General features: G+C 37.2%; 1 protein-coding gene across 1 annotated transcript in view; it reads left to right on the top strand.

The window, feature by feature from the left end:
* The window catches only part of WWOX (WW domain containing oxidoreductase), a gene marked incomplete at its 3' end in the record, with an annotated part of 253,755 nt that overhangs the window by 96,565 nt on the left and 131,872 nt on the right, over positions 1-25,318 (top strand). Inside the window, exon 6 of the mRNA XM_082489623.1 lies at positions 20,288-20,376. Within this exon, the coding sequence (XP_082345749.1) occupies positions 20,288-20,376 (89 nt within the window). The remainder of the gene's footprint in view (positions 1-20,287; positions 20,377-25,318) is intronic.

Consider the following 25,318-nt stretch of genomic DNA (forward strand, 5'->3'; position numbering starts at 1 on the left):
AACTCGGGAAAGATGTGTTTTGACTCCTGTTTTCTATGCCGTATTTAATTCTAGAATATATATTTCTTTGTGCTTCTTATTTTTGTGTCTTTATAAAATCTCTTGTTATCCTAATTGTTTTTCAGCTAGTCTTTCAGAATATCAGTCTCGCTGCTTATAGTTAAAATAGCAATTATTAAACAAGTTTATGAGGAAATTCTGCTTAATGGAACAAATGTTGTGTAGCAAGAGGGGTTTATTTTATTTTATTTTTTTAAATTTGTTTTCTTTTGGCCTGAGATGGTCTCTGCAGATATATGGTCTTAAAATACTGTGTGGAACGTGATCCGTTAGGATTATCTCTCTTAAGCCCTGCCTATGATGGGAAGACATACCAAGTAGCTATAAACTATCCGATAGCATGTGAACTCTTTCCCTTTTTTTCCAGTGTAAGACTGCCTTTCCTCAAACCTCGGATGCATAAACACACTGCCTGTTGCAAACAAAGTAGTTCCAGTCCTAAAAAGCTGTAAGCTCCAAAAAATGAGTTTGCCCTGCCACGGCTTTTGCAAATTTACCCTTGGGTGGATTTGGGTGGCGTTTATCAGCCTTGCCCAGGCCTGCTTTTCATTGCACCGTACACACTCTTTCCACCCTCCAGGTGCACAGTCTGCTGATGGTACGGATGTCGGTGCCACCGTGCGATTTGCTCCAGGCGTGCGCCTTACTGCCTGCCCGCCCGCAGCCTGAGCATCGTCTCAGGCAGAAAGTTTTAGAGGAAAAAGGTGACTTTCATCCTAGAGTTGTTCTTATGGCGTACCGACAGAAATGGAAACACAGAGGTAAAATAGGAATGTGTCTAAGGGAAAAAGCAGACCCTTGAATATTAAATGGTTCTTATCCTGCTTGCAATAGGAGCTGCTTATCCTCAGCCTTGGTTCATAGAGCCTAAGAGGGCACCTTTAATTAGTTATGCGGTCTTCTAATACTTGCTCATGTTCTTTTTATGTGATACTGATAGAAGAATTAGAAAAATTTGGTAGTTTTGGGGGGGTTGTTTACTTAGACAAAAGAAAAAGTAGCGGTCGGCTGCTGAAAACGTGGCCCTTATTGTAGTGTGGTCTGCACGGGAGTCACTAGCTCTTCTGCAGTGGGCGTCAGGCTCATTTAGTGCCAGGGTGGTGGAAGCAGGCTTATTAACTGATCTCCCCTTTGGGAATAAAATATTTGGATGATGAAGGTCCTAGCAGAGCAACTGAAGTAAAGGTTGAAAACGCTTTTGAGGTGTGCGGTTCTGTTACTATCTTTGTTGGGTCTGTACAGAACGGCAAGAAACTTTTGCTCTTCGGGCATGAAGGTTTATTGTGCTACTGAAGGTGGGGTTCACTTTGCTCCGCTTTGATGGTCAGAATATGTTCAGCATAAGTATACTGCAATTTTAAGTGCTTCTCAGATTGTATTAACATTTAAAGAAGTCCATATTACACCTCAGAAATCACTCTGATTCGAGAAAAAAGGAAAAGTTTATTTTCTGTATATCCTGAAGAAAAAATAATGTTTTGGCTTAAATTCCCACGTAATCTTGGCTCCTTCACAATGCAATATTAAGTGCATAGTGGCTTCTTATCTGTTTTTGTGCAAAATCCAGTCTGGATTATTGGACTCCATCTAAATAAACTGATTTGCTTTTAGAGTTTTCTTTGTTGCTGTCGTTGTTGATGTCAAACTAACTAACTTCTGGGGGCCGATCAATTCTTGAATATGCATGTCATTCTGCAAGAATTTTTGTGCACAAAACCTATTTGTCCAGACTGTCTGCCCACACATTTTGCCTTTAGATATCAATCTCTGGATGCTTTTTAGCCTCAAGCATTGGCACTTGTATACTAAAAATCTGTGTGAGAAGAAAATTGCACTGCAGAAGCAGAGACCAGAATATAACCATAGTGAAAAATCACACTCGGTACAGCTGAAAGTTGAACTATCTTCTCAAAAATTTCCATGTTAGAAATATTAAACTGGTTTTTAAAATAAGCACATACAACAGATGAACTTTTCCTGAGACTCAATGAAAACAGAGTGACAATTAGATTACAGTCTTGGTTTCTTGTTCCGCCCTCCACGTATTTAGTGTGATTCACACTCTTTCCTGGCAAATCCACTCTCTCAAATTTTGCAAAATAAGTATTTCTGAACCTAGTATCTGAAATCATATCTCAACTCTTAATTATTTAGTTAATAGACACTGAATGGCCCTAAAGTTTTAGAAAACACTAAACACGCTCATCCCTTGTTGTATATTATTACATTGGTAGTTTTGTGTGACAAAACCACTTAGACACTGTGACTGTTACCGTATCATGGTTTGAAAGGTAAAACAGAACATTATCATCTTTTTAATAGGAACACTACATGATTCATAGGTGGTGAATATTTCATGCACTTTGCAGTTGCCTTTGTGCGGGAAGGTAAGTGGAAAGTAAATCCATGTGTACTTCAGACAGTAAAAAGGCATTACTTTGTTACATCTTATAAACGTGTAGATTTGATTCTCTCTTTACTCATGCTGTAAAAAGAAAGTTTTAAAGTGTTTAGCCATACCTGAAAATGTAAATGCACTAGCCTAATGTAATGCTGAAGAAAAATTAAGACAAATGATACTGCATCCTTGCCACAAACTGCAGCTTGTACAAAATTCACTTTAGTTATTATACTGTGAATACGTGTGCTAAACCTCCTCTGTGTATGCACAATTTATGTTGAATGCAACATGAATCATTTTAATAGACCAAGCAAAAAGTCCCCAAAGTCAATTTTCAAATTATGAACCTTGGAACAGAATATAACAACAATGAACAACAAATAGTTCAGATTTTGTTCTGAACTACAAATGAACCATTAAAGGTACAGTATACTCACTCAGGAAAACATTTCCTCCTCGTCACCGCAATGGTTAAAAAGCATAACAAGAATGTATTTTAAAGGTCAGTTCTAAATTTTCTTTTTTTCTGTACCTTATTAAAAGGGACATTCATGAAAGCCGATGCCATGAAGATTTTAAGATCTACTGCGAGACCCGGATGGCTCTGGTTAGATTCTGTCTCTGATCTGCCACGTAACCTTGAGAAATTATTTTGCAAGTCTGGTTTTAATGCCTTAAAATTCAGCAATCCCTTCAGAATTGCTGCTTACTGACCGGCGTGGCTGTCCGTGGGTCATTTCAGAGCAAAGCCTTTGCGCTGCCTGATAGCCCTGCCTGCGCTGCCCAACGTTACCAGGCCTCAGCAAAGGTGGTAACGGATGAGCACACGCCTTTTAAAGGTTGGTAAGCAAATAAAATTCAACAAAAAGGAAGAAAGAGTATTTGAGCATCATCTAAAACCTGGTCTTGCTAGGTCAGGCTGGCTGTCAATCTAGAAAGAGGTGACAGTTTCTGTAGCCCACAGAACGCGTGGCAGGTTGGCGCAGTTATAAGTTTTTGCACCCTTTGTGAGGGCAACGGAATTCCCATGCTCGTGAAGAAACACTGCAGAAAGAGGCTGGCCTCTGCCTGGGACTAGTTCAGTTTAAAATACTGGGACCTAAATTCTGCGTTACTGTTTCACCAAGCACAGCATTTCAGAATGTGGATCCTCAAAATCTTTCCTTAAACTCTGGAAGAACCTAAAATTCTGAAGCACATAAGCATTTACAAAGAAATTTCCATGGTAACTGACATGCTTGGGTTTGCCCATCTTTAGAATTCAATTAGTCCTAATATTTCTGAATACATAAACCGTACTGAGCTGCGTGGTAGGTGTGTTTCCTTTAGCTGAGCCTTACTTGGTGAATGCTCTTAGACATTGCCTGCTGGATTGGGATACTCCGGGAGATAACGTGGTTATATCTCCTCCTGTTTTTAATCAGGATGCTTAATGGGAGATCTGTATCTCTGTTTTTGCATGTGTGTGTGTGTGCTTAGAAGGATTTGAATTAACATCCTCAGTTTTAGAGGTGAATGTTCTGAGCAGAAGGTAATTGAAGGAACCTTCTCCGTTGCCTAAAATGTCTATGTAGTCACTCAGCTGGAGACAGGAAGAATTATGCCATTCGTTTGGGATATTCTAGGCTTTGCTTCTTGTTTTATGCAAGAAGCGTAAGAGTACAGCTGTAGTAAGTTGTTACCACATAGGGATTTGGAAAGGAATTCCTGTTTCTGTTGTCCTCCTTTTCATTTGCCCAAGTGAGAGCGTGTAAGCACCGATCCTAGGTTGATGCTTTACTTTTGACGAGGGCCGTGGATCCAAGATGCTCTTCTATCAGCAGCCTGCAAGATTTAAATTAATTTTGCCTGGGCGAGATAGCTAAAAGGCTTTGTGGAAGAATCTTAGTACAAAGTGCTCAGTGAAGGTGGGCTTGGCATCTGACGGACTGAGCATGGCACCTAACATGCCTGGGTTCTCTGGCCTGTCTGTTCTTCTGTCAAGTTTAAGGGTGTTTGCCCAGTTTTTAGTTCTAAATCATTACTCTTTTCAAATATGGTGAGGCATGCTGTCCAGAGGACAGGCAGAGAAAGTGTGTCATTAGTGTGTTTCACTAGGCTGAACAGAGGACTCAGCCAGCTGTGGAGGAGATTGGATGGTGCTTATGAATGAATGTCATTATTTTGACAGGATGATGAATTAACATTTCTGGCTTTGGAGCCCAAGTTAGAGCCGTTTTGCGCCGGTCAGCGTGGGGGCCTGCAGCTCACGGCACCTTTGAAATGCCATCGCGTAGCTTGGAAAGTGAAATGCAGAAATGGTCTGCTGAAAGTGATTCAGTTCAGGCCTTTGCTTTGGCTCTGCTCTTGATACAATGATGTTTCTGCTTGTTTTTTAAACATTAAATATATTGACTTATTTAAAGCAGTTAATTCAACTTCTTAACTGCAAAAACCTCCACCCCATTTTTAAAGGAAAGATGAAATTTTCAGTGGGCTTTGGTTGCTGTCAATTTTAATGGGAACTGAGTACACTAATAAACCTTTCAGAAGTTTACAGGGGTCAGGTACGCCAAGCTGTTTACCTTTAAAAATGCAAATAGGCACTTGCTTAAGCTTGCCAAATTGCTGGATTGAGCTTCGGAAATTAGGAGCCAGATCTGTAATGGTACTGTGTACATTTACAGCGCTGGCAGTTACATGGTGGAAGTTCATTTCTAGGTGTATAGTCACCCTGTTCTTCAGGAACAAACAAAAAAAAGGTAAAACCTTTAGAAAATTATTGTACAGGTCTTTATGCAGTTCTGAGAAACAGCTCAGGTTTTTGTCTCGTCTGTTTATGGTGGTTTGGTCTTGGTGGGGTTTTTTGGTTTTTTTGGGGTTTTTTTTTTGAGATTTCTAGCACTGTAGCATGAGGCGTTTGAAAAACTAAATTGAAACCAAATGCTTACAAGTGCTAAAAGGCATTTAAATGGTTGGTTTACATATCTCATTGCCTCATCTGCTTCATTGATGGCATTTTTCATTGCTGGATAATTTGACTTGGATTTAGTTGACTATAGGGATGCTGTTGATTTTTTTAACCAAAATTCAGTATTTTTGGAGCCTTTTCCTTTAACTTGTCTCTGTCCTCCTAAAATTGCCTGCTTAATCAAAGTCTTATAAACCTTCTCTGTGTTATCATCTTGGCATATCCTTTCACATGGGCCTGAGAGAATTAGTGAGTCATGCCTCAAAACGCTGTGTTGTACCTCGTGCAACTCAGTGTTCTTTACCTGGTCAAATTTGCTGTCTAGACTGGAGAAGACAGAATGAAGTGAAAGAAAAAAAGACTGAAAAATCATGCTGAATGGGAGAAGAGGGCGATTTTCGCTTAACTTTGTCACCCAACTAGTGAAAAATAGAAATTGGCACTGGTCATGGGCTTTTCAAGCTACACATATATGAGAAAAAGAATCTAATAATCTAATTCCAAAGTCACAGCCATTGTGTATCATGATCAGTTCTGAAAACTTTTTGTAAGGTACATCATGGCTATGAAAATTTTGCCTGAAAATAACGTAAGGACAATAGGATTCTGTAAACTATACATGAAACCATGCGTTTCATATGAAAAACTGCATGATCCTGACTGCTTTAAACTTTACATTGCATAAAATCATCATGGTTAATATAAGGGTATAAAACCGGCTTGCTTCATCAAAAATTAACTTTCTTTTTTAATTTCTAGAGAATTAATTTGCCTTTGTGTTTGGACTGAGGTTTGTAACTGACTCTTTTCATAATTGCATTATTTAAGATGCCAATAATATATGCATCTTTGGAAAGGGAACCACTGTAACTTTTTGGAAGTTAGCATTTCTTCTAAAGCAAAAGGTTGAAATTTGTTCTAGATCTCCTTGGCAAGTTCGTTTGTTTGTGTATGTCTTCCAAAGCGGCGTGGTGAATGAGTTTATGCCATTAGAAGAGTAAAAAAATGACAAGCCTCTCATTTCTGATTTTGTGTTTAGTTCTTCAGTCTGGCGGGAGAACACCTACTCTTGCCGTGGGGTGTTTATGGATCAGTGATTGTATCTAAATGGAACTTGACGTATTTTGGAAGGACTGGGTTCAAACTGTGTATATATACTACTGCAGGTTATTGACTGCAATTTATAGCTATGCAAATATGGTGTTTGTAAATGATCTCAAAACTTTTTCTCTATTATGACTGTACGTGCTGTGACTGGCTATGTCCTTCCTTGTCTGCAATTACCGTCACCCAAACCAAGGACACTATATGGTGACAACGTTGCTCTTGGAGACCCAACATCTGACTTGCATTTATTTCAAGGGTTTTCGTCCAGACTATTTAGGAAATAGATGTGATAAATTGTCTGCATTTGATACAAAAATTTGGCAGGAACTTTGCCAAATTTATTCTTTTTTCTCATATATTATCTCCTGGGACAATTTCAAATGTCTGAATGACTTTAAGCAGCCACCATAAGTGAGAAATAAATTCGTCAAAAGTTGCTTATTTTTCCCCCTCCCCTTTTTCCTTTTCTGTGTGTGATATTTCACCATAGTTGAATCTGAAATCCAGACTAGTTTAATCTCTTAGCAAAATCCAGGTTTTTTAATTATTAAGAAGATAATCAGAGCATGAATTTTATGCAGTTGAAGAAGCAGGTTTCCCATCTACTAATCCAAAAAGCTCCAAATTCAACTAATTTTAAGTTATCAAGACAAAAAATATATTGGGTGACTTCTGGTAGTTTGAGGGTTTCCATTTTGACTTCTTGACTTGCGTTCGTGACATTAATTGTATGTCAGTGGCCCACGTCAGTCTAACCAAGATCCCTACAGTATTTTATCATGGACTTTACTAAATTATAGGAGAGGACCTCAGCGTCAAAGAATGTAAAATTTATACCAGTAAAGGGGGAATAAGGATAAGCAATCCTTAGACTTTAGCTAAAACCAAATCTGCAGTAAGATGAAAGTAGGAGATTATTAGATGTAAAACTTATGAAAATGAGGTGTATGTATGGAAAGATGTTATTTATATTCCATAAGAGTAACGGTTATTCCAATATCATGGCAACCCCCCCTTTATTCCTCAGCATCATGCATTTTCTTCATTTTGTGATATATTATATGGCTTTTTGGTGTAACTACACTTTTAGATCTTATTGAATAGAATTTATGTGTTGCCATATAGAAAATTTGTTTCATAATTCATTAATTATTTACTATTACTTGACCTTACAGTACATGAAAAAACCTATCCCATAACTGTAATTTCAATTCTCTCTAGTGTGAAATCAATCACATTCCACGTCTTTTATATTATTTAAAATGTGAATGATGAAATTTTCTTGTGCATTTCTCCCGAGTTACTGAGAACCTTCAAACATTAGCGTGTGGGAAATACACCGCTTGTTCCCTGCCAACCTGGGGGAACTGCTGATTGTATTGCAAACCCTGCAAAACCATTTGCAAGGGCTGGGCTGTCCCTCTGTATAAGCGGAACTGGTGGCTGATGCTCAAAAAAGGCGTCTGGTGCTCCTAAACACCATGAGTCTTCTATAAAAATCTACTTGCTAGGACATTTTTTTTTTTTTTTTTTTTTTACTTTGTGTACAAGTAATATTTAGAGAAGGACATAGCTTTTAATTAGTATTTTCTCTGTCTCTACAACCCGATACCCAAATTGTTTATGCCAATGATATTACAGAACAATTTGGATGTACCCAGTTTCCAACGCTGGTGGGAACTCTTTGGCAACTGGATCACCAGAGGCTTCACCTCTGATATTTGCGTACCGTGCTCTAAGTGAGCGAGGGGATGCGTGTTGTGTTTATATTTACAGTTGAGAAACAATGGGTGAATGTTGTGGGAAGCAGCCCACTGCGTGCACGAAAGAGGTGAAAGTCGTGTTAGTGATACCGAGCTACAGTTTCTGATTACTCTGAGTCACTTTTGAAAATATATAAGTAGATAAAAGAACAGGAGAAATCAGTAGTACACTTGGGATTTGGAGGATATTCTTCTGAAAATCTGCAAAAGAAATATTATCATAAACCAGAGTTTTGAAATTATATTTTAAACAATAGAGATATATTCATGGAACAGATTACATTCGTACCTCAGCCTGCACAAGTACAGAAAAGTAAGGCTTTTGTCCTTTCCAAAAAATCTTACCTCTTATTACTAATTCCTTCTCCTTTTGCCTGCATGTATATCGATATTTTTTGCTCTACAAGACACTTTATGAACAAAATATGCTTTTTCTCCATTATTCTCTCAGCAGTTAAATGCCAAATGTTGTATGTTCTAAAACAAGTCCAGATTGACATATTGCGTATTATGCAAACTCCTGACTACTTTAGAAACGTATATAATCATATTAAGCAAAACCATTCCAGCTATTCATGTATACACGTTTCTGAAGATCAGATGTAATTGACACTATTTAATTTTGCTTAAATGACAAAGGCTTTCTAAATATAGATTTTCCTGATACCTGAGCATAGTTAGGAAAAAAAAATTCTGAGGGTATGTAATATTATACAAGGAAATAAAGTTAATTTTCTTGAAAAATACAGTACAGTACATGGATGGAGTTCGGGGAAAAATAGTAAAATGGAAAGTATAATGCTATTTTCCTAAGCCACATTTGCTAAATGCAGCCTTCTGCAAGGTCAGCAGTTATACTGGAGTTGAGTAGAAATGGCTTCAGTGGCTTTAACTTTACCAGTGCCCTTGATGAGGTGCAGAGTTGTCAGTATTCTCGTAAAATTCCTCAGTGATGGCTTCTTCTGTTCTCTTTATTTCCTTAAGTGAACATCTGTCTAATTGTTCACCTCCATTGCTTTAGTGCTTTCCTCATGCTTTCTCTGTTTCCAGACAATAAACTTTATTTTCTTCATAAGAATTCAGTCTACGCAAGGGTATTAGGCAGCTTGTTTGCACCTTTTAATTTCTGGAAGTTTTCCAGAAGGGCTTTTTGCTGTAGTTCCAATGGGTTCATCAGTGAATCATGTAACATAATGCAGCATTGTGTTTGGGTTTTTATCCGTTACCTTCTGTTTATAAACATCTGCTTGGAAATTTTCTTTTTGAAATTTTTTAATATGTTTTACATTTTTGCATGTGGCATATGGGTAAGATATACAGTAGCTGCTATTTTTTCAGGTGTTCAGGTAGGTACAGCCAGTGTTTACCTTACAATTTGGGAAAAGCCTAAGCTACTTGCTTAAACAGCAGAATTTTAAGGTAGCCTATGTGCCAGTTATTTAGCTACGTTACAAGAGCTGTTAAATTAAAAGCAATTTAATAATTGAATGACTACATTAAAACATGGCATTAACGCTTATGGTTGCAGAACTGCAGAAGGCATCTAAAAAGTCTTTCTGTCCGGCAGAGAGAGCATTACTCACAAACTTCGCATGCTGCTTCTCTTCCTGCGCAGTTCTTTGTGTTCGTTTTTGTTTCTTTTATGAAGGGGAAAGGCAATGGTGGTTGGCTTTTTCTTCCTTGCTCCCCCCTCCCTCTTATCTCTAAAGCAATTCTCTCAATCTTGCACACCTGTCCTTCAGGCAAATATTTAAAAGTAGGTCGTTACTATACTTTTCTCGCTGCTTTACTTGCTGTAATGGCAGCACTTCATTGTTTTTATGTACAAATACTTGTAAGAGTATAATTTTTAAGGCATGTTCTCCATCCTTGTCACTGTATTGTTCATTGGCAACTTGTATTTAGGAAATAAGTATTCTAGTGAGTATGGTGATAGGTGACCATCAACTCTCCCCCTATATTGCTGCATGAGATTTATTTTCTGGAGTACCTTTGTTATCTAGAGATCAAAATTTTATCAGAAAATTCATGTATATTTAGTAAATGAAAATTTCAGAGCTTTTCACGTTGGCTGTGCTTAAAAATAAGACACTTGATTTTGGACTTCATTCACATTTACACTAAAGCCATTTAAAACTTTCTTAATTATTAGAACGATGGGACGTGGCCTTATGACCCCTCCTGTCTGTGTCAGAGTGCCATCAGCTTTATGCATCTGTAGAATACTCCGTCTAGACTTTGATCTCAGAGTTTCATAATACCCTGGAATTACATTATGTTTTTCATGATATATTTGGGTTTATATCTATGTTAGTGATTACAAGTAGAACAAGGTGATTCCTGAGATGGGCCACATTTTCACAGAAATTTAATTCCAGCCTTTGTGTTTATTTTGTTCATATTTTCTTTGTCACACCATCTTTACTTCTTCAGAAAAAAAAAAAGTACAGAAAAACTTCCTCCTTTTGTGATCACAAATCAGGTGGCATAATGCCAGGTTTCCATATTCTGGTACTGTTCAAATATGCCTGATATTTTCTTGTGCATGCAGAAAGACTTAATATTTTTCTTGAAGTCTATATTGTGTATATTGAGTGTATATTAAGAACCTGATCTTGCCAACCCTTATTTGTACAAGAAATCTTTACTAATACGATTCAGTCCTTTTATTTCACTTTCTAAAATTACATACATAACAATGTGACCCTTTTCAATGTGCCCCTTAGCTAGGGAATGTGAACGGTTGTGGAAACAAAAGAATTTGTATGTTTTTATTTTTTTGAGGACATTGTTTTGTAAGATACCTATTTTAGATTGTTTAAAGCTAGGAGATTGTGACCCTGAACTGCCAATTAAAATGCCTTAAATAGCTAATTATTCAGTTCTTTCGTTTCTTTGTTTGCCTCATGTATTTATTTCTACTTATGTTGAAGCATCCTGAAATTATTCACGGTTAAAGAAGCGATGACTGTTAGCCATATTGATATTTGTATTTTCCCAGTATTAAGAGCGGGGGGAAACAACTGTACCTTAAATCTAAGGGCAAGCTTTGAGATACTTCAAAACAGCTGCAATGCATTTTTAAACCTGCAGACGTCACTATTCTGCCAATTAATTGTGCTACACTAAATGTTCATATAGCAGGATGACCACATTTAAAATAGATGTTGCTTCCATCTAGCAATTATAGCACTTTGTTTTTAATCTAACACAATTTCGTCAGATTTATTTTAATATTGTTACTTCATTTTCAGCGTTCCACTAAAGGAAATAGTATGCTTTCCTTTTAACTTGTATAAGCCATGTCCTAAGACTGTCTTTAATTATTAGTTATTGTTGTTTCAATGCAGATTTATGAACTATTTATTTTGTGTCATGTAACATACCATTTTTAAGCAACATTTTTCAATCTGAGCATAGCTTCCAGGAGGGCAAACTGCCCAGAACATCAGTGATCTCACAGTTATTACTTTGTGTCATATATAATCTTGTTTTTTCCTGCAACAAATAAATCTTTGGGCCTCCCTGCAAAAAACATTTGTGGTTACAGTATAATAAAAATAAACCGTTTGTCGTGACTGCAGCTGACATTTATCAGCCTATTTGTGGGTGCTCTTTCTCTCTCTGTATAATACGGAACATAATTTGTCACTTTGTAAATACATTCCAGCCTAAATCCCTGCCAGCATCTGTTAGCGTTTGAAGGATTAATGCACTGCACAGTGCATGTCTGCACTTTCAGGCAACAACATAGCTTATGATTATGGATCATGAGAGAAGAGGGAAAAAGGGTTCGTTTTGTATTTACTTAAACATTGTTGCCCTTTTGACCATCATGCTTTTCTCGTCTTGTTTGTCATTTGCAGTAGGGATGCTAACTTTCTGCTGTGTAAAATCTGTATGTCAAATCCTGCTGTAAGCTTTATAAGTCAGTGTGTGCGTAGCTGTACGTATAAGATAACACATCTTTAGTTCTATGGATAATTAACAACAAAAATATTGTATTGCAACAGGGATGTTACTGATTTAATCTGTTTAGAAAGACTGTTTTTCCTGCCATTTCCAACAGATCCATTAACCTATTTACCTCCTATACTGCATATGTCTCAGCAACGCATAAACTGGGTTTATTTAGTCTTAAAAACTTCAAGTTGAGCACGTTTTTCAAAGGAAACAAAGTCTATACCTTCTAAATTATCCCAATGCTGTTTGCCTTGTTGCTGTTTTTGAAAATGTAGCGTGCTATCGCTTCAAATCTTGCAGAATGAAAAGAATTGAAAGCATTTGAATAGGAGGCTCTCCACAGTCGAGATTCGGTTACATGTTCCCAGGCTCCCTCGACTATTCTGTAAACAAGAAGATATGTTTATTAGAGTAGTAAACCTACATGTAATATATTGCCAAGATTATTTGAGATTCCCCAAGAAAAATTCAAATGAGCTTTACAGGAATGGGTGTTTGGAGAAGGAAAGAGATGATCTATATCCAGGGAAACAAAAAAATCCAGCTAAAAGTAGGATCTCAAGTAATACCCATAGTTCATGTACGTAAAGAGCCAAACAAGTTCCTAATGCCAAAACCTATGGTAGATATTTTTTTTTTTTTAAATGCATGTAATTTCTTTTTATTGATGCAGATGTGTACTCCCTACAATGGAACCATGTGCATCCAGGAAAAATCAGGGGCATTTGGAGCCTACAAATTGAAGTATTCTGAAATTACAGTCTGGTAATTTTTGTGTTTCTTTGTTCTCTCTGGTTAGGAATAAATAATTTTTAAAATGTCCTTAGGAGACTGACTTATCTTATTCTTTTTAAGCATGATTTAGGATTGCGGTGACATAGTTTACTTCTCTGAAGATACTGATTTCAGAAAGAGATGCAGATGTTTTTTCTTTATAATTATTTACGAAGATATAAAAGGCCAAATTTACAGAGATATTGGTCTAAAAGTTAACTATAGGTAAAGATTGTGAAATAACATTGCTTATTGTAGTGGTATTTATTGCAGAGGATTTATAAAAAAAGATACTAAAATCTGAAAAATTAAGCAACCACAAAGAAATGAACAACTGTTTTGCATTTCTTTTTATGTGTAGATTTACTAATAGACAGAGATACAGTTTTACAGTTATTGGGGAATTTAAAGTCACTGTTGCATGACCAAGAAAGCCCTTTCACATCCAACTTTAAATATACAGACTATACCTAAAGACTTCAGTCACATGGTTGTGTTTGTGACATAGATTTTAAATTATAAGTAAATTAAATACTTGGAAGAAGGAAAAACATTGCTGTGAATAGTGATTTGTTTAAATGTGAGGACCAAAAGCCATGTTGGCCTATGGCATCCTCAGAAACTGAACTTCTTCGTATCGGGTCATCTTTATCACTCTTCCAGGTCTCTTGTCTTCAGAATGTCAATGGGTTATTTGTTGCCTTTTTATTTAATCTCTAGCTAAAGGAGGATCCAGACTTCTCTGTTGCTTTCATAACCCAGTTGAGCTCAACAGTGAAAGCTCCAGTTCAGGTGTTTGTTCTAGACTATCGTGTGGGGAGCTGCCCTTGCAACTTTAAGACATTCAGTAAGACATTTAAGACTGCAGTAGAGTCCTACTACAGCTTGAGAGTTTCACGTTTTCTGAAGAGGCTTCTTACTGCTCAAAGTTGTAGATGATGCCAAAAAGATAAACACTGTTCTCTGCCAAACATCCATAAATTTTCTAGAGAAGCGATAGAGACAAGGAGGGTGATGGTGATGATGACAACGACGATGATGATGATGATGGTAATTCCATTTTCATGATAAAATGTAGGCCCAAGGATGATCAGCAATTCGTAGGCTCATACTGACCCATTAGGTCCCTTGCCTTCACTTGACTTTGAGGAAGGAAACCCCTGCAAGAATTCCATTTTTGGGAAGAAGATGAAGATCTAGTTACTTAAGCAGGAAGAACCAGGCTTTACAAAATGAGGTTTTGGGAGAGCTCACACACAGCATGAAAACAGGTTTGACAGGATTGAGCAAGATGAATAGTGGAAAAATTTACACCAGTGAATTACAACCAAAATACAGGTAAAACAAATATGTTGGGAAATAGTGAAACCAAGTATTACTAAATAAATTCTCTTTCTAATGAAAGAAAATCCTTTTCATCTCTGAGTTTCATGAAGAATCACAGTCAGTACCAGCTATTTCCTTGTACATCACACACCTGGATTGATAAAATAATAAATATTTAGGAAATCGGTTTGTTTCACACACCTTCTTCTGTTGCATAAAGTTAATGACAATCTGAAAGTACTGTATAGAAATTGCTAATATTGGGGGGTGGAGGGGAGAAGAACTAGGAAAACGAGTGTAAATCTGTTCCACCATGATGTTTTCTAATGAACTTTATCAAGGTATATCAAATGTAGCGGAAGAACATATTATTAAAGCATCTAGCATGTATGTTGGATTACTCTTAAGGATTCATCTGTCCCAATCAGTTCCATGAGAGGTAGCTGCGTAGCACTCGAAGCGCACAAGGAGACGAAGCTGGCATTGCATAAATACAGTTTTGCATGAAGTACCAAATGTTGCCTGCATTAGGGACAATAATACTTACAGTCCTAATCCTGAGTGAGAGCCTTTTTCCCTATTATGAACCTCCATAAATAGTGCATGGCACTGGCTGTTGACTGTCATAAGCCATGCATCAAATTGTCAGACGTGCTTCTGAAACATCCTCTACTTTGTCCTCAACACGGAAATATGGGTTTATGTGGGCATTGCTTGTCATATGCTGAGTTTTGGTTATTTGTTTACTTTATCTATTTTAAGGTAATTCCACAGACTTTTCATCAGGTTTGATGTCAGATTCTTTTTTTCCTGAAGATTTTCTGTTTCTCACACTGCATATGAGAAGTATTTGCATTACAAGATGTTGTCATCAAGATTTTTCTTCATCAATTTAAACTGCTTTTTGCCAATTTATTGTATTTTCAGTTCCTCAAAGTCAGGTATTTTGGTGTTGTGCTGTGTATTTGGTTTTGAGTTAAGGACTTTTAAATATTGAAGATGTATACACGGTACTTTTTGAGAGTAAAATTATACAGTAAATTATCTAGTGTCCACTATGTTACATTTTAAATAGGCCCTTACAAAACGACTTGTACTTACATAAGATCCAGGGGCTACGGCATATTTATTAAGACTCTTCAACTCTGTATGAAACTGGAGCAGTCAGAAGTAATGGTGTCTGCTGAAAGATTCTTTATCATATGAATTTACTTTTAGTCATCTATTATTTATTTCAGCTATTTTATATGCCATTATAATAAATATTATGACAGAGAAAGCTTTTATGCTTCAACTTATTGTACTGCTCTTCACTTCCTTGCAATCCTTCAGGAAAATGTAGCTATGCTTTACCTATATTTAACGTAAATCATCACTTACATTTGAATGAAAAATTCACTATGAAAAAAGGCTCCTTCTTCAATACCAAGACACAAATGCACAATCATGTTTACTGCCAAACTACTCTACCATGCAGTGTTCATTTTTAAACAGTTTTTAAGCTGTAAAGTGAATCCATTGCATATAGTGAAATTGCTTGCTTTCTGGATGTTTTCACTTTCTTGTTAGTTTCTGGCTCGATAAGCATTTTTCTAGCATGAGTGCAAAATATAACCAATTGCACTTAAGCATTTTTAATATTTTTGCTCCAATAGGGAGCAGCTTAGATACAAAACTAACCAAACTGTTTTCTGGCGTTATTTAGAATAATGAAATTTACCTGGAAATATTGATAAAACGCTTTTAAAACTGAACTTAAAACTGTGAAATACAAGATGCCATTTTTTTTTTGCGCTTTTCAAAATGTGACTCTGTTGTGTGCAAAAGAGGGCTTGGTAGGAACCAGAGAATGATCCACTTTCAGCCATTTCCTCAAAGACAGGATGTTGGCGCCTGGACATTGTTAGCCTTGAACTGCTCTTTGGGCTTCCGGAAATGCAAATTCTGAGCATGCCAAAAACACTGTCTCAGTTGGTTTTAGCTGGCCCTGTTTTCTCAAGGTTCGGTAGAGAGCAGAAGCGCGTCCGCCTCTTGTGTCTGTTCTGCTTTTGGCCAGTTTGCAAAGCTGGTCTCAGTCGAGTTGTGAAAGTGGGTCTGGACACCATTGGGACATTTGTCCTGGGGATCTGCACCGAGGGCACCGGTTCATTTTGCACAGGCTCTCAACAGCGCCACGTAGGAATGATGCTGTGATTTAGAAGCGAGCTCTTTAAATTATTCTCCACTCATTCTGTTATTTAGTTTCCTCTTAAATGATGTAAATGAAAATAAAGTAGTAGAGGCAGCATTAATATCTTTTGTCAATTTCACTTTAAAAATTCTGGAGTTTTCTGCCTTCATGTGTTGATTTTATGATGTCAGTTTTAAAACTGTCTTCTGTATTTGGGAAAGTGACAAGTCCCATTTAAGATTTCACAACATAAAATGAGGCATAATTCAGTACTGAAAATATGTGAAGTGAAATGGTGAGAGACATCAGCATAATACAATTATGACACATTAGATCAGGATTTGCAGCATACCATTAACAATCAGTTCTGACTGTGGATTACAATTACAGTTATGATTCCTTTTAGCAAAAATGTATTTTAGTTTTATTTTTTATTAAAAAAACATGTTTTCTTTTCCTATAAATAACAGAATATGTGCTACCTAGGACAGAGGGAAAGCATTATAACAGAGGTTATACTGAGCTACTGTAAGAAAACAAATGAAAAACCTTCTACTTGTCATTGATTGGAGATATTCTTTAATTATTAAGAGCATACCTTTCAAGTATATCGCTTTATTCATAGCTTTTTTAGAGGAAATTGTGACCTAGAAGTAAAAGTGGGAAAATTTGGAATGAAAATTATTTGATACTAAAGGCCTGGCACTTCACGTCCTCAAACTGTGGTAGGAATAGATGGTCTACAAAATACCTCTTTGTAGTGGGAGGTGCTTGAATCTCAGTTGACAAGGGAAAATCTGAAACAGAAAAGTTGGGGAACTTGCCTAACCTCATGGTATGTAAACTGATTCCAGTTACTGTTTGGAGGGAATACTCCCGCTTGGCTTTTTGCATGCCTTCAGAAGCTGCGGTGGCAAGTTCCGATCCGACTGGTTTGGATGTCACATGCTCCAGTTTCTCCTGTGACGGAAGCAGAGCAAATGGGCATCTCTGTGCTCAGTATGTGCCTTGTGTATACATGAAGGACATACGGGCTGTTACCGTCAGGTTTTTAAAAAGCAAAAGCAAGGATAAAGTTGAAAAAAAAATAAATTGTTGTTTGCCTTTGCTGACCTATTCAATGGAAAAAGTTACTAAAGCCATCTTTTTTTTTCCTTCACTATTTTCCTTTTTCAGGTCATTTTATATACAATTTCCTGAATTTCCTAACAAATGTTTTCTTTGTCTTTTTCTGTAATTGCATGTGTATCAAAGCTAAAAGAAAAAAATGGTGAAATAGTGTTAAATTGTGTGAAATTAATTATCTTACTGGCTGACGAAAGTGGACTATGAATAGAATGGTGGTGTTATTTCATTGATGGAACTGGTACAGAGGAAACATAGTTCGCATTAGCTATCTAACAGTGAACCATTTATCGATTTCAGTAATTTATTTACAATTTTTAAATTTCTGACTTTTACATTTTTAATATATTCATCCACAAATCCAGGCCAGTCTTAGTCTGTGTAATTTCTATTTCTGAAAGTGTTTTGGAGGCATCCTACTTTTTTTTTTTTTCTTTTGGACTTGAAATACATGGACACCTCTCTTCTATTCTTGGGTTCAGTAGCAGAAGCCTAACAGGTGACACCGAGAGGAAAAGCATTACCGGAGTAATATTGCATGGACTTGAATGTGTGTCCCCAAGAGGATAGTAGCTAACAGCTTGTGGTATGGTCTGTTGAACTCCTAGATCATTATTTTTTTGACCCCCCTATGTCCCTGTATTTGTAGTATTCTTGTCCTTTTACCCTTGGGAGAGACAGGAGAATGTTTCCACTGAGGAAAGCGGAAGAAAACAAGCCCAACTATGCACACTACAGCTCTGTTAAATAAACAGCTTTGAACTGCAAAGTTGAAGAGAAGTTGTTACGGAGCTCTATTGCATAATCGTCTTTCTCAAGTCTCTGACCATCAAACAGAAGGAAATATTTGCCCAGTGGGGCAAAATGTATCCCAGAGTGATGTGCATCTTGTGAGGGTAAAAAAACTCTTCGTAACAAATTTGGGTTTAGCATTTTCATGCTCCATCAATTGAGACTTCCTGATGTGAACTGGACCCGTCGAAATTTTAGTTGTGTTTGTTTTTTTCTGACCTGATAAGTCTGGCTGGAGTGGGACAAAAGGAATTTGAGTGACATACTGTTTAAACCCAACCTCTAAGGTAATTGTAGCAGGCAGAATGGGTGCTAGCAAAATAGAAAACAGATGTAGGGAGAAAAGTACCAAGTGTAATGAAACTCGGAGATCAGATGAATTGCTTGAACTTGAGAGACAAAGGGAGCACTCTTCTTGGCTTCCTTCTGCGCTGACACACGTGCTGCTTCCTTTTTGTTCCTCCAGAAATGCTCACTGTATTACCTTGTAGTCACAGTAGACCTCCCGTTGCACTGCGGTGCTAACAAAACTCCTGTTGCCTCTCCGCTCAAGCGCTGCCTTTGATTGCATAGTGCCACTGTGTCTGCTCCAGCTTTTTCTTACTCTTTCTTTTAGCAGTGCTAATGTCCAGGCTGAACCATGACTTTTATATGCAGGTGTAGGTAGCATGTTGGACTTACATGGAGTGTCCCTCTACTTTCCTTTTTCCTGAATAAGCTCAGCAGAGTGGACTGAAAGTTGACATGTTTAGGTCTGGGGAGAGTACAGGGCTTTTGCCAGCTTTCTTTTCCGTACCAGAGAGTCTACATTGTGTTGGCCAGCAGAGAGTCTAAAAGTGAGGGTGAGCTCAGATACCCGTGGTCATAATTCCATAGGGGATCTACGTGACTTATATGTCACGGCGGTTTTTATTTTGCAGAGGATCATAGATGTCTTAAAGTACAGTGTTTGTGGGAGAACTAAAGACAGCTGTTGGGTGTTGCGGTGCAGACACACAGCTGCAGTCCGATGGAACATAGTTCAGAACTGTGGCCTGAAAGAGCCACAGTCCACTGGGTTCTGGGGTGACTTCCACTGTACAGGTTGCAATGAAAATAGACTCTTGGTTCATTTTGTTCTGAGATTTGGAGTGTAAGCATTTCAAAAGATCTGAGAACAGGGATCTTAAAGCTGAAAATGTTTAAAGAGTTGTTTGGGTGGTGCCTAACGTTAGCACCTTCAGGTTAACCTGTCGGTTTGTGGGATTGCACGTCCTCTTCTAGGTGAAAAGTTGGTTTTAAGAACCTATGCAGTTTCTTTAGAAGGTATTATGCACTAGTAAACTCTTATTGTAGGAAAAACTGTGTAGGCTGGTCAGTTGTTTTCTATACTCATTTTATACTGTCTTTTATATCACCTATAGATTGTTTTGGATTAATATGTGCGGTTTTAAATTTAGCTGGTTTTTATAGAGTATTTACTGAGTATTTGTCTATTGGTATGGTATGTAAAAAATACCATGCATTATGAATAATGCTTACTCTACTTTTTATTTCATGAGTTACATAAGTTTCACCAGCGAAATGGAAGAAAAAAAGATACCGTATTAACCTTAACACTGCATTGTGTTGATTCATTGTAGCCTATAAAGCTGTGTCTTAAATAGCGTATGTTTTTAGCAGAACCACAAAATTGCAATGCTACTTTTGGCACTAAATGTTGTGGTCATCCATTCTTTTTGATGATTTGTATTCACTTTGGGGTTATAATGTTAAAGAAGGGAATCGGACAAGTTTCATAACACATTTACTGTAACATGATTCTGTGAACTCAACTTGCTGTTATTTATCTTTTTTTATATTTTCTCTTGTTCCAGCATAAAGCCAAGGTAGAAGCAATGACCCTAGACCTTGCTTCTCTTCAGAGTGTGCAGCACTTTGCTGAAGCATTCAAATCCAAGAATGTGTAAGTACTCAGAAAATTACATGTAATAATTTCTTGTTATTTTAATGTCTTTATCAGCTGAGCACAGTTGGCAGAATTCACCATAGTTGGACTGAGCAGCAACTACAGTTGGTGAATAATCTTTTCACGGGATTGTTTTTTAGCATAAATTGAAGATCATTTGTCTTCATCTTAAAAAAAATAATTACAGCTCTCTTATTATTCCATGTGTAGCCCCAGCTTTAAAGGGAGCATTGATACCCCTGTGTCTATTGAAAAAGGCCAAAGCTGAACTGCATAAAAACTGGCTCAGGCTACTTTTATCAGTTTTACAGTGGTTTGGAAGAGGTCAGGGATGAGCAATTAGTGCACTCCTTGTCTTACTTGCTTTTCTAAACTTCTCTCTCTCTTTTTTTATTTTTAAAGCATTAAAAAAATACTGTTATGAGCCAGACAGCTCCATTTTCCAGACCTGTATTTTGAATAGTCCATAATTGAAAAAAAAAAAAAAAGGGGAGAGGGGGAGAGGGGCTCATAATGACATAATTTAACAATAGACAAATTTATATGGAGATAATCAGGTTAGCTTCCAAATGGTTTGTTTAATTTAGCTTGAACGGAACAATGAATCTCTAAATTGAAGAAATTATTTGAAATCTTTAAGTGCCAACACTTGACAATAAGTTCCACATTTTGTGCTTTTATCCACAGTTTGACCCATTGATTGTTGTGACTATTCAAACTTAGCTTTCTTCTGCAAATATTTCTGTAACGCGTATACATCTTACTGTACTTCTCAAGAGAATATGGCCTCTTAGACAGCTTTGAAAATATATTGTCATAGGGAAAATATATAACAAAGAATGTTTTTTCACTTTTGAAATACTGCCAAAACTAAATCTCACATGGATAGACAGATGACATTTCAGTACTTATAGGTCTTTTAGATTCAAAGAATTGTCAAAACTGACTTCTAACACAAGTTCCTTTACTGCCAAAATCCTTTGTAACAATATTTTCTTATCATCTATCATCTTCATATATTAAAACTTCCTTGAAATAGATAAATTCTTGCAGCATTGCTGCTTTAATACTAACTTAGTTTCATAATATAAGAACAGTAGTTGTTTTAATTTAGCTTCTTCATGCTTTTCATGTGCTACATTTCTTTAAAAACTATATGCTGCAGTGAAAGGTTAAACCCACCCTTCCAAATGCAGCTCTTAACTTGTTTTGTGTGGTGCAGATCCTATCATGGTCATCTAGCTACTCCTTTTGGTATGTATGTTTATAAATCCTTAGAATGCAACGTGCTTAAATCAAATTCTGCCAGAGAACGTAGAAAATGAGAAGATACAGAATCAGTAAAGATGTAGAATTACTAAGACCTGTTTTACTTTTGTTGGCATACATTATTTTACCAGCATAGGCCTGCTAAACTACATTGTCAGTGATGGATAGGTTTTACTAATGCTTTACTCTAATTTTATTTGGAAAAAATTTAGTAATAGGCAGCATTTATAACCTCTGCCTTGTCTTCAGATATTTCTGTCTTGAATCTGTGCTCAGATGTGCGTTTGCCTGGCAGGACTACTCCAAGCATTATAGGAAAGTCTAAGGTCTGTACCTGTTGTGAGACTTGCGGGGTTTTGACCAAAATGAATTTCCAGTTACATTTTGTTTAAAGTCTGAGGCCTGATGGAAACCAGACCCCACACGCTGCCTGTAGCAGTAGATCTTTTATCTGATGCAGATACAGAAGAGTTACCTTACAATCATCTGCACTGGCAGGAGAATGGACTGGAAGACCTACTAGGTCTTTCTGGCTGTGACTTTTTGTGATTTAGCTATGTCTGGTTATGGTCAGAAAAGCAATTACGTGGCAGTAGCATCTTATTACTACAATGCTAGCTCTCTGTGTTTTCCAACCCTAATGTACACTAACTACTTTTGTCTCTTTGTTTATTTGTTTTCCTGTAGCGTCCAGAGGCTTTTGTCAGATCGGTGATTCCTTCGCATTAGTAGCTTTATGAGCAACTGAAAGAAATCTCACAGGCTGCAGTGACAGACTGAGTCTTGTTCTTTATGCTTTTGCAAGTCTGTCAGCTGGTAGCCTAACTTTTTTGAAAGGCTTTGATACCTCTGATTTCATGCACCTGTAGGAGAAGGCGTACTGTGATACACTCTCCCCAGTTCCCATGAGGTAGCTGTAAGTCCTGTTAATGAGCAGAGGAAATACGTTATGAGGATAGAGTTTTCTTTCTCATGAAATCTCTTACAAATTCATTCACGATAAAGTGGTAGGAAAAGCAAATAAAGTGTTTTTTTTTTTTTCTAAACAAAACTACCATTTGCGTTCTGAGTTGTATAGGTCGGTTTCTGGGAAAAAAAATACAATAGTTTTAAAGTGTGAAGGAGAAATTTTGTATGAATGCATGCATTTTAATAAAGATCTGTATTTTTATTTCTCACAACACGTTATGTGAAGAGGCCTTTAGTATTCAGTGGTGAAAATCTTAAATTCTGGGTGCAGATAGTTTTATTGTCTGATATCTCCAGTCCACTGTTGCTTTCTGGGACACTTTGGTATTCCACAGAATCCGTTGGTCTTGGTGACACCTGACCTAATAACGGAAAATTTATAAAATAGAGAATAGACTTGCTTGTCTTCTGAAATTCTGCTTTTCTGGGACACTTTATGTCTCTAGGTACTATTTGTTGTCAGCAGATACGTGGGTGTAATCATAGTCACATTTCAGCCCGGGAGCCTGTTTGTCCCTGGTGGACAGCTATAGGAAAAGAGTCTTCCAGGCCTGTGTTTCACAGCTCTCTTCCTGGATCAGAAAACTAAAATGGAACTACTCCAGAAAAAGTATCCCTAAATTTCCTTCAGTTAAAAGAGCAAGACCTATTGCAGCTGGGGAAGGCGGTGGTGGTGGGATTGCAGGGAGCAAAGGGAAAATTGCTGAGACTGTACATCTCCTGCCTTAATCAAATAACTTGTAGGGGGCAAAAACCCCACCTTTGTGAATGTGCTTCAGAATCTGAGAGATTGTGGAAACTACACGAAGAATGAAGAAATGCCATCATCCTCTGCTCAGCAGGAATTTCACAGGGGCTGGTTGCATACAGAAAAAAATGATAGAGGGAGCATTGAGAAAAACATAAATAATAAATGGGAGGAAAGAGTTACTCTGAAAAGAAACATTTAATATAAATTGGAGTAGTACTTAAGAGCTGAGAAGGATTCCTTGTTTGAAAGTAAAAATCAGATGATTCATCTTCAACTTATCGTGCTTCTGAGATTTGATAGGAATTTTTTATTCCTGTTTGGATTTGTTGGGTGTTGCAGCCTTGTCCACAGATAAAATTTGGGCTCAGAGTCTATAAACATTGGTAAATTATGCCATATTCCTATAAATATATTCTAGAAAATCCTTCATCCTTACAGAAAAAAATAAATTTTTTGTTTGCATTATCTATACTCTTGAGTTGATACAGCTGTTTCTCTTTCGTTTTATCCATGAGGTTTCAAGTAAAGCTTTGGGGGAGAAGGGTTTTGCAGATTGTTTTAGATCCTGTAGTTCTGTGATTGCAGCAGAATATAAACTTTCTTACAAGCAGAACAATGCTCTCCAATTTTTCTTGCTCTCGCAGATATTCTGTGGGCAGAGTAAGCTAAGTGTGATAGCTTAGTTGGATATCCCAAATTCGTCACTGAGAGAAGACAGAATAAAACAATATTGCTGTTTAATGTTTGATCTTCCTCTTACTTCATTGTAGCACAACCTGAGCACAATGGGACTGATCCATACAATGGAAGTCTAACTTGGTCAAAGATAGGGCTGAAGGATTTACAGAAACAAATTCTTTAGAGAGAGCTAGTTCATTATGTTACAGTAATGACGACTAATTTTAGGCTCTCTTGTAGTTTGAAATGCAGTGCTGTTTTTTCTGTGGGGTTGTGGGTTGTTTTGGTTTTGTGGTTTTTTTTTGTTTTTGTTTCCCCCCTGCCCCGTGATTTCTGGCTATCTTTTAGCTTGACGTCTGGAGAAACATTCCCCAGTGGATACTTCCACCAGGAGTGAATGACCTCCATCTTCCTTCCACATGAAGACAGTGCTAGGGTTAGGATGAGAGTAGGAAAAGAGGTCTCGGTGCACCTAAATGGCGAGATTGGTTCAATTTGCTGCTTGTGTCTGTATCTAGTTTTTCGCCTCTGCTAGTTTCCAGCTCGGACAGTTGATTGAATGTCTCTGTTATGGAAAATCAAATAAATGATCTGTTTCTGGGCTAAGATGGATTTGGCATTAGCTGATTTTTGTGCAGTTGGAAGAGGCAGACCAACCAATCTTTCATATTAGGCTTTTGGAACTGAAGAACACTGAATTGAATCTCCTCTTCATTAAGTGGGCACAATGTGAGGAATTATGGTTGGTATTAATCCACTTTATAGACAAAATGACTGCCCTCCTGTGACTATATGCAACGTAGCATTTAAATTTAGTCAGCGTCAGTGTTTGATAGTTCAGGGTCTGCAGGATTTGGTATTTGTGTAGGAGTGTCGGTTTGTGGATGTGATACTTCGGTATCTATTTCCCAGTTACTTCATCACGTATTTGACTAAAACCTGCATACTTTAATTGGGGGATAGCGCTAATGTTTGAGTGTTAAAATCTCCAAATAGCTACCTGTTGTCAATATTTACTGTCAAGGTGTCATGGCATTTGCCTGATCTTCAGCATAAGAACACTTCCATGATGGAAACAGTTAGCGGGCAGAAGTGAGCAGTAAAGTTACAGATGAAATTTCATGTGCATCTTTAGTTTTGAGTGGTGCATAGCGCCGCTTGGTTTGAATTAAAGTTCTCTTCAGCCAAACAGTAAGACATCAGTTTAATGTTCTCAATGTTTGAGGGAAAAAAAAAGAAGACATTATCCTGAAAAATCTTGAATTACTTCAA

This window comes from Vanellus vanellus (assembly GCF_965231255.1).
Source record: "Vanellus vanellus genome assembly, chromosome: 12".
Classification (NCBI taxonomy): Eukaryota; Metazoa; Chordata; class Aves; order Charadriiformes; family Charadriidae; genus Vanellus; species Vanellus vanellus.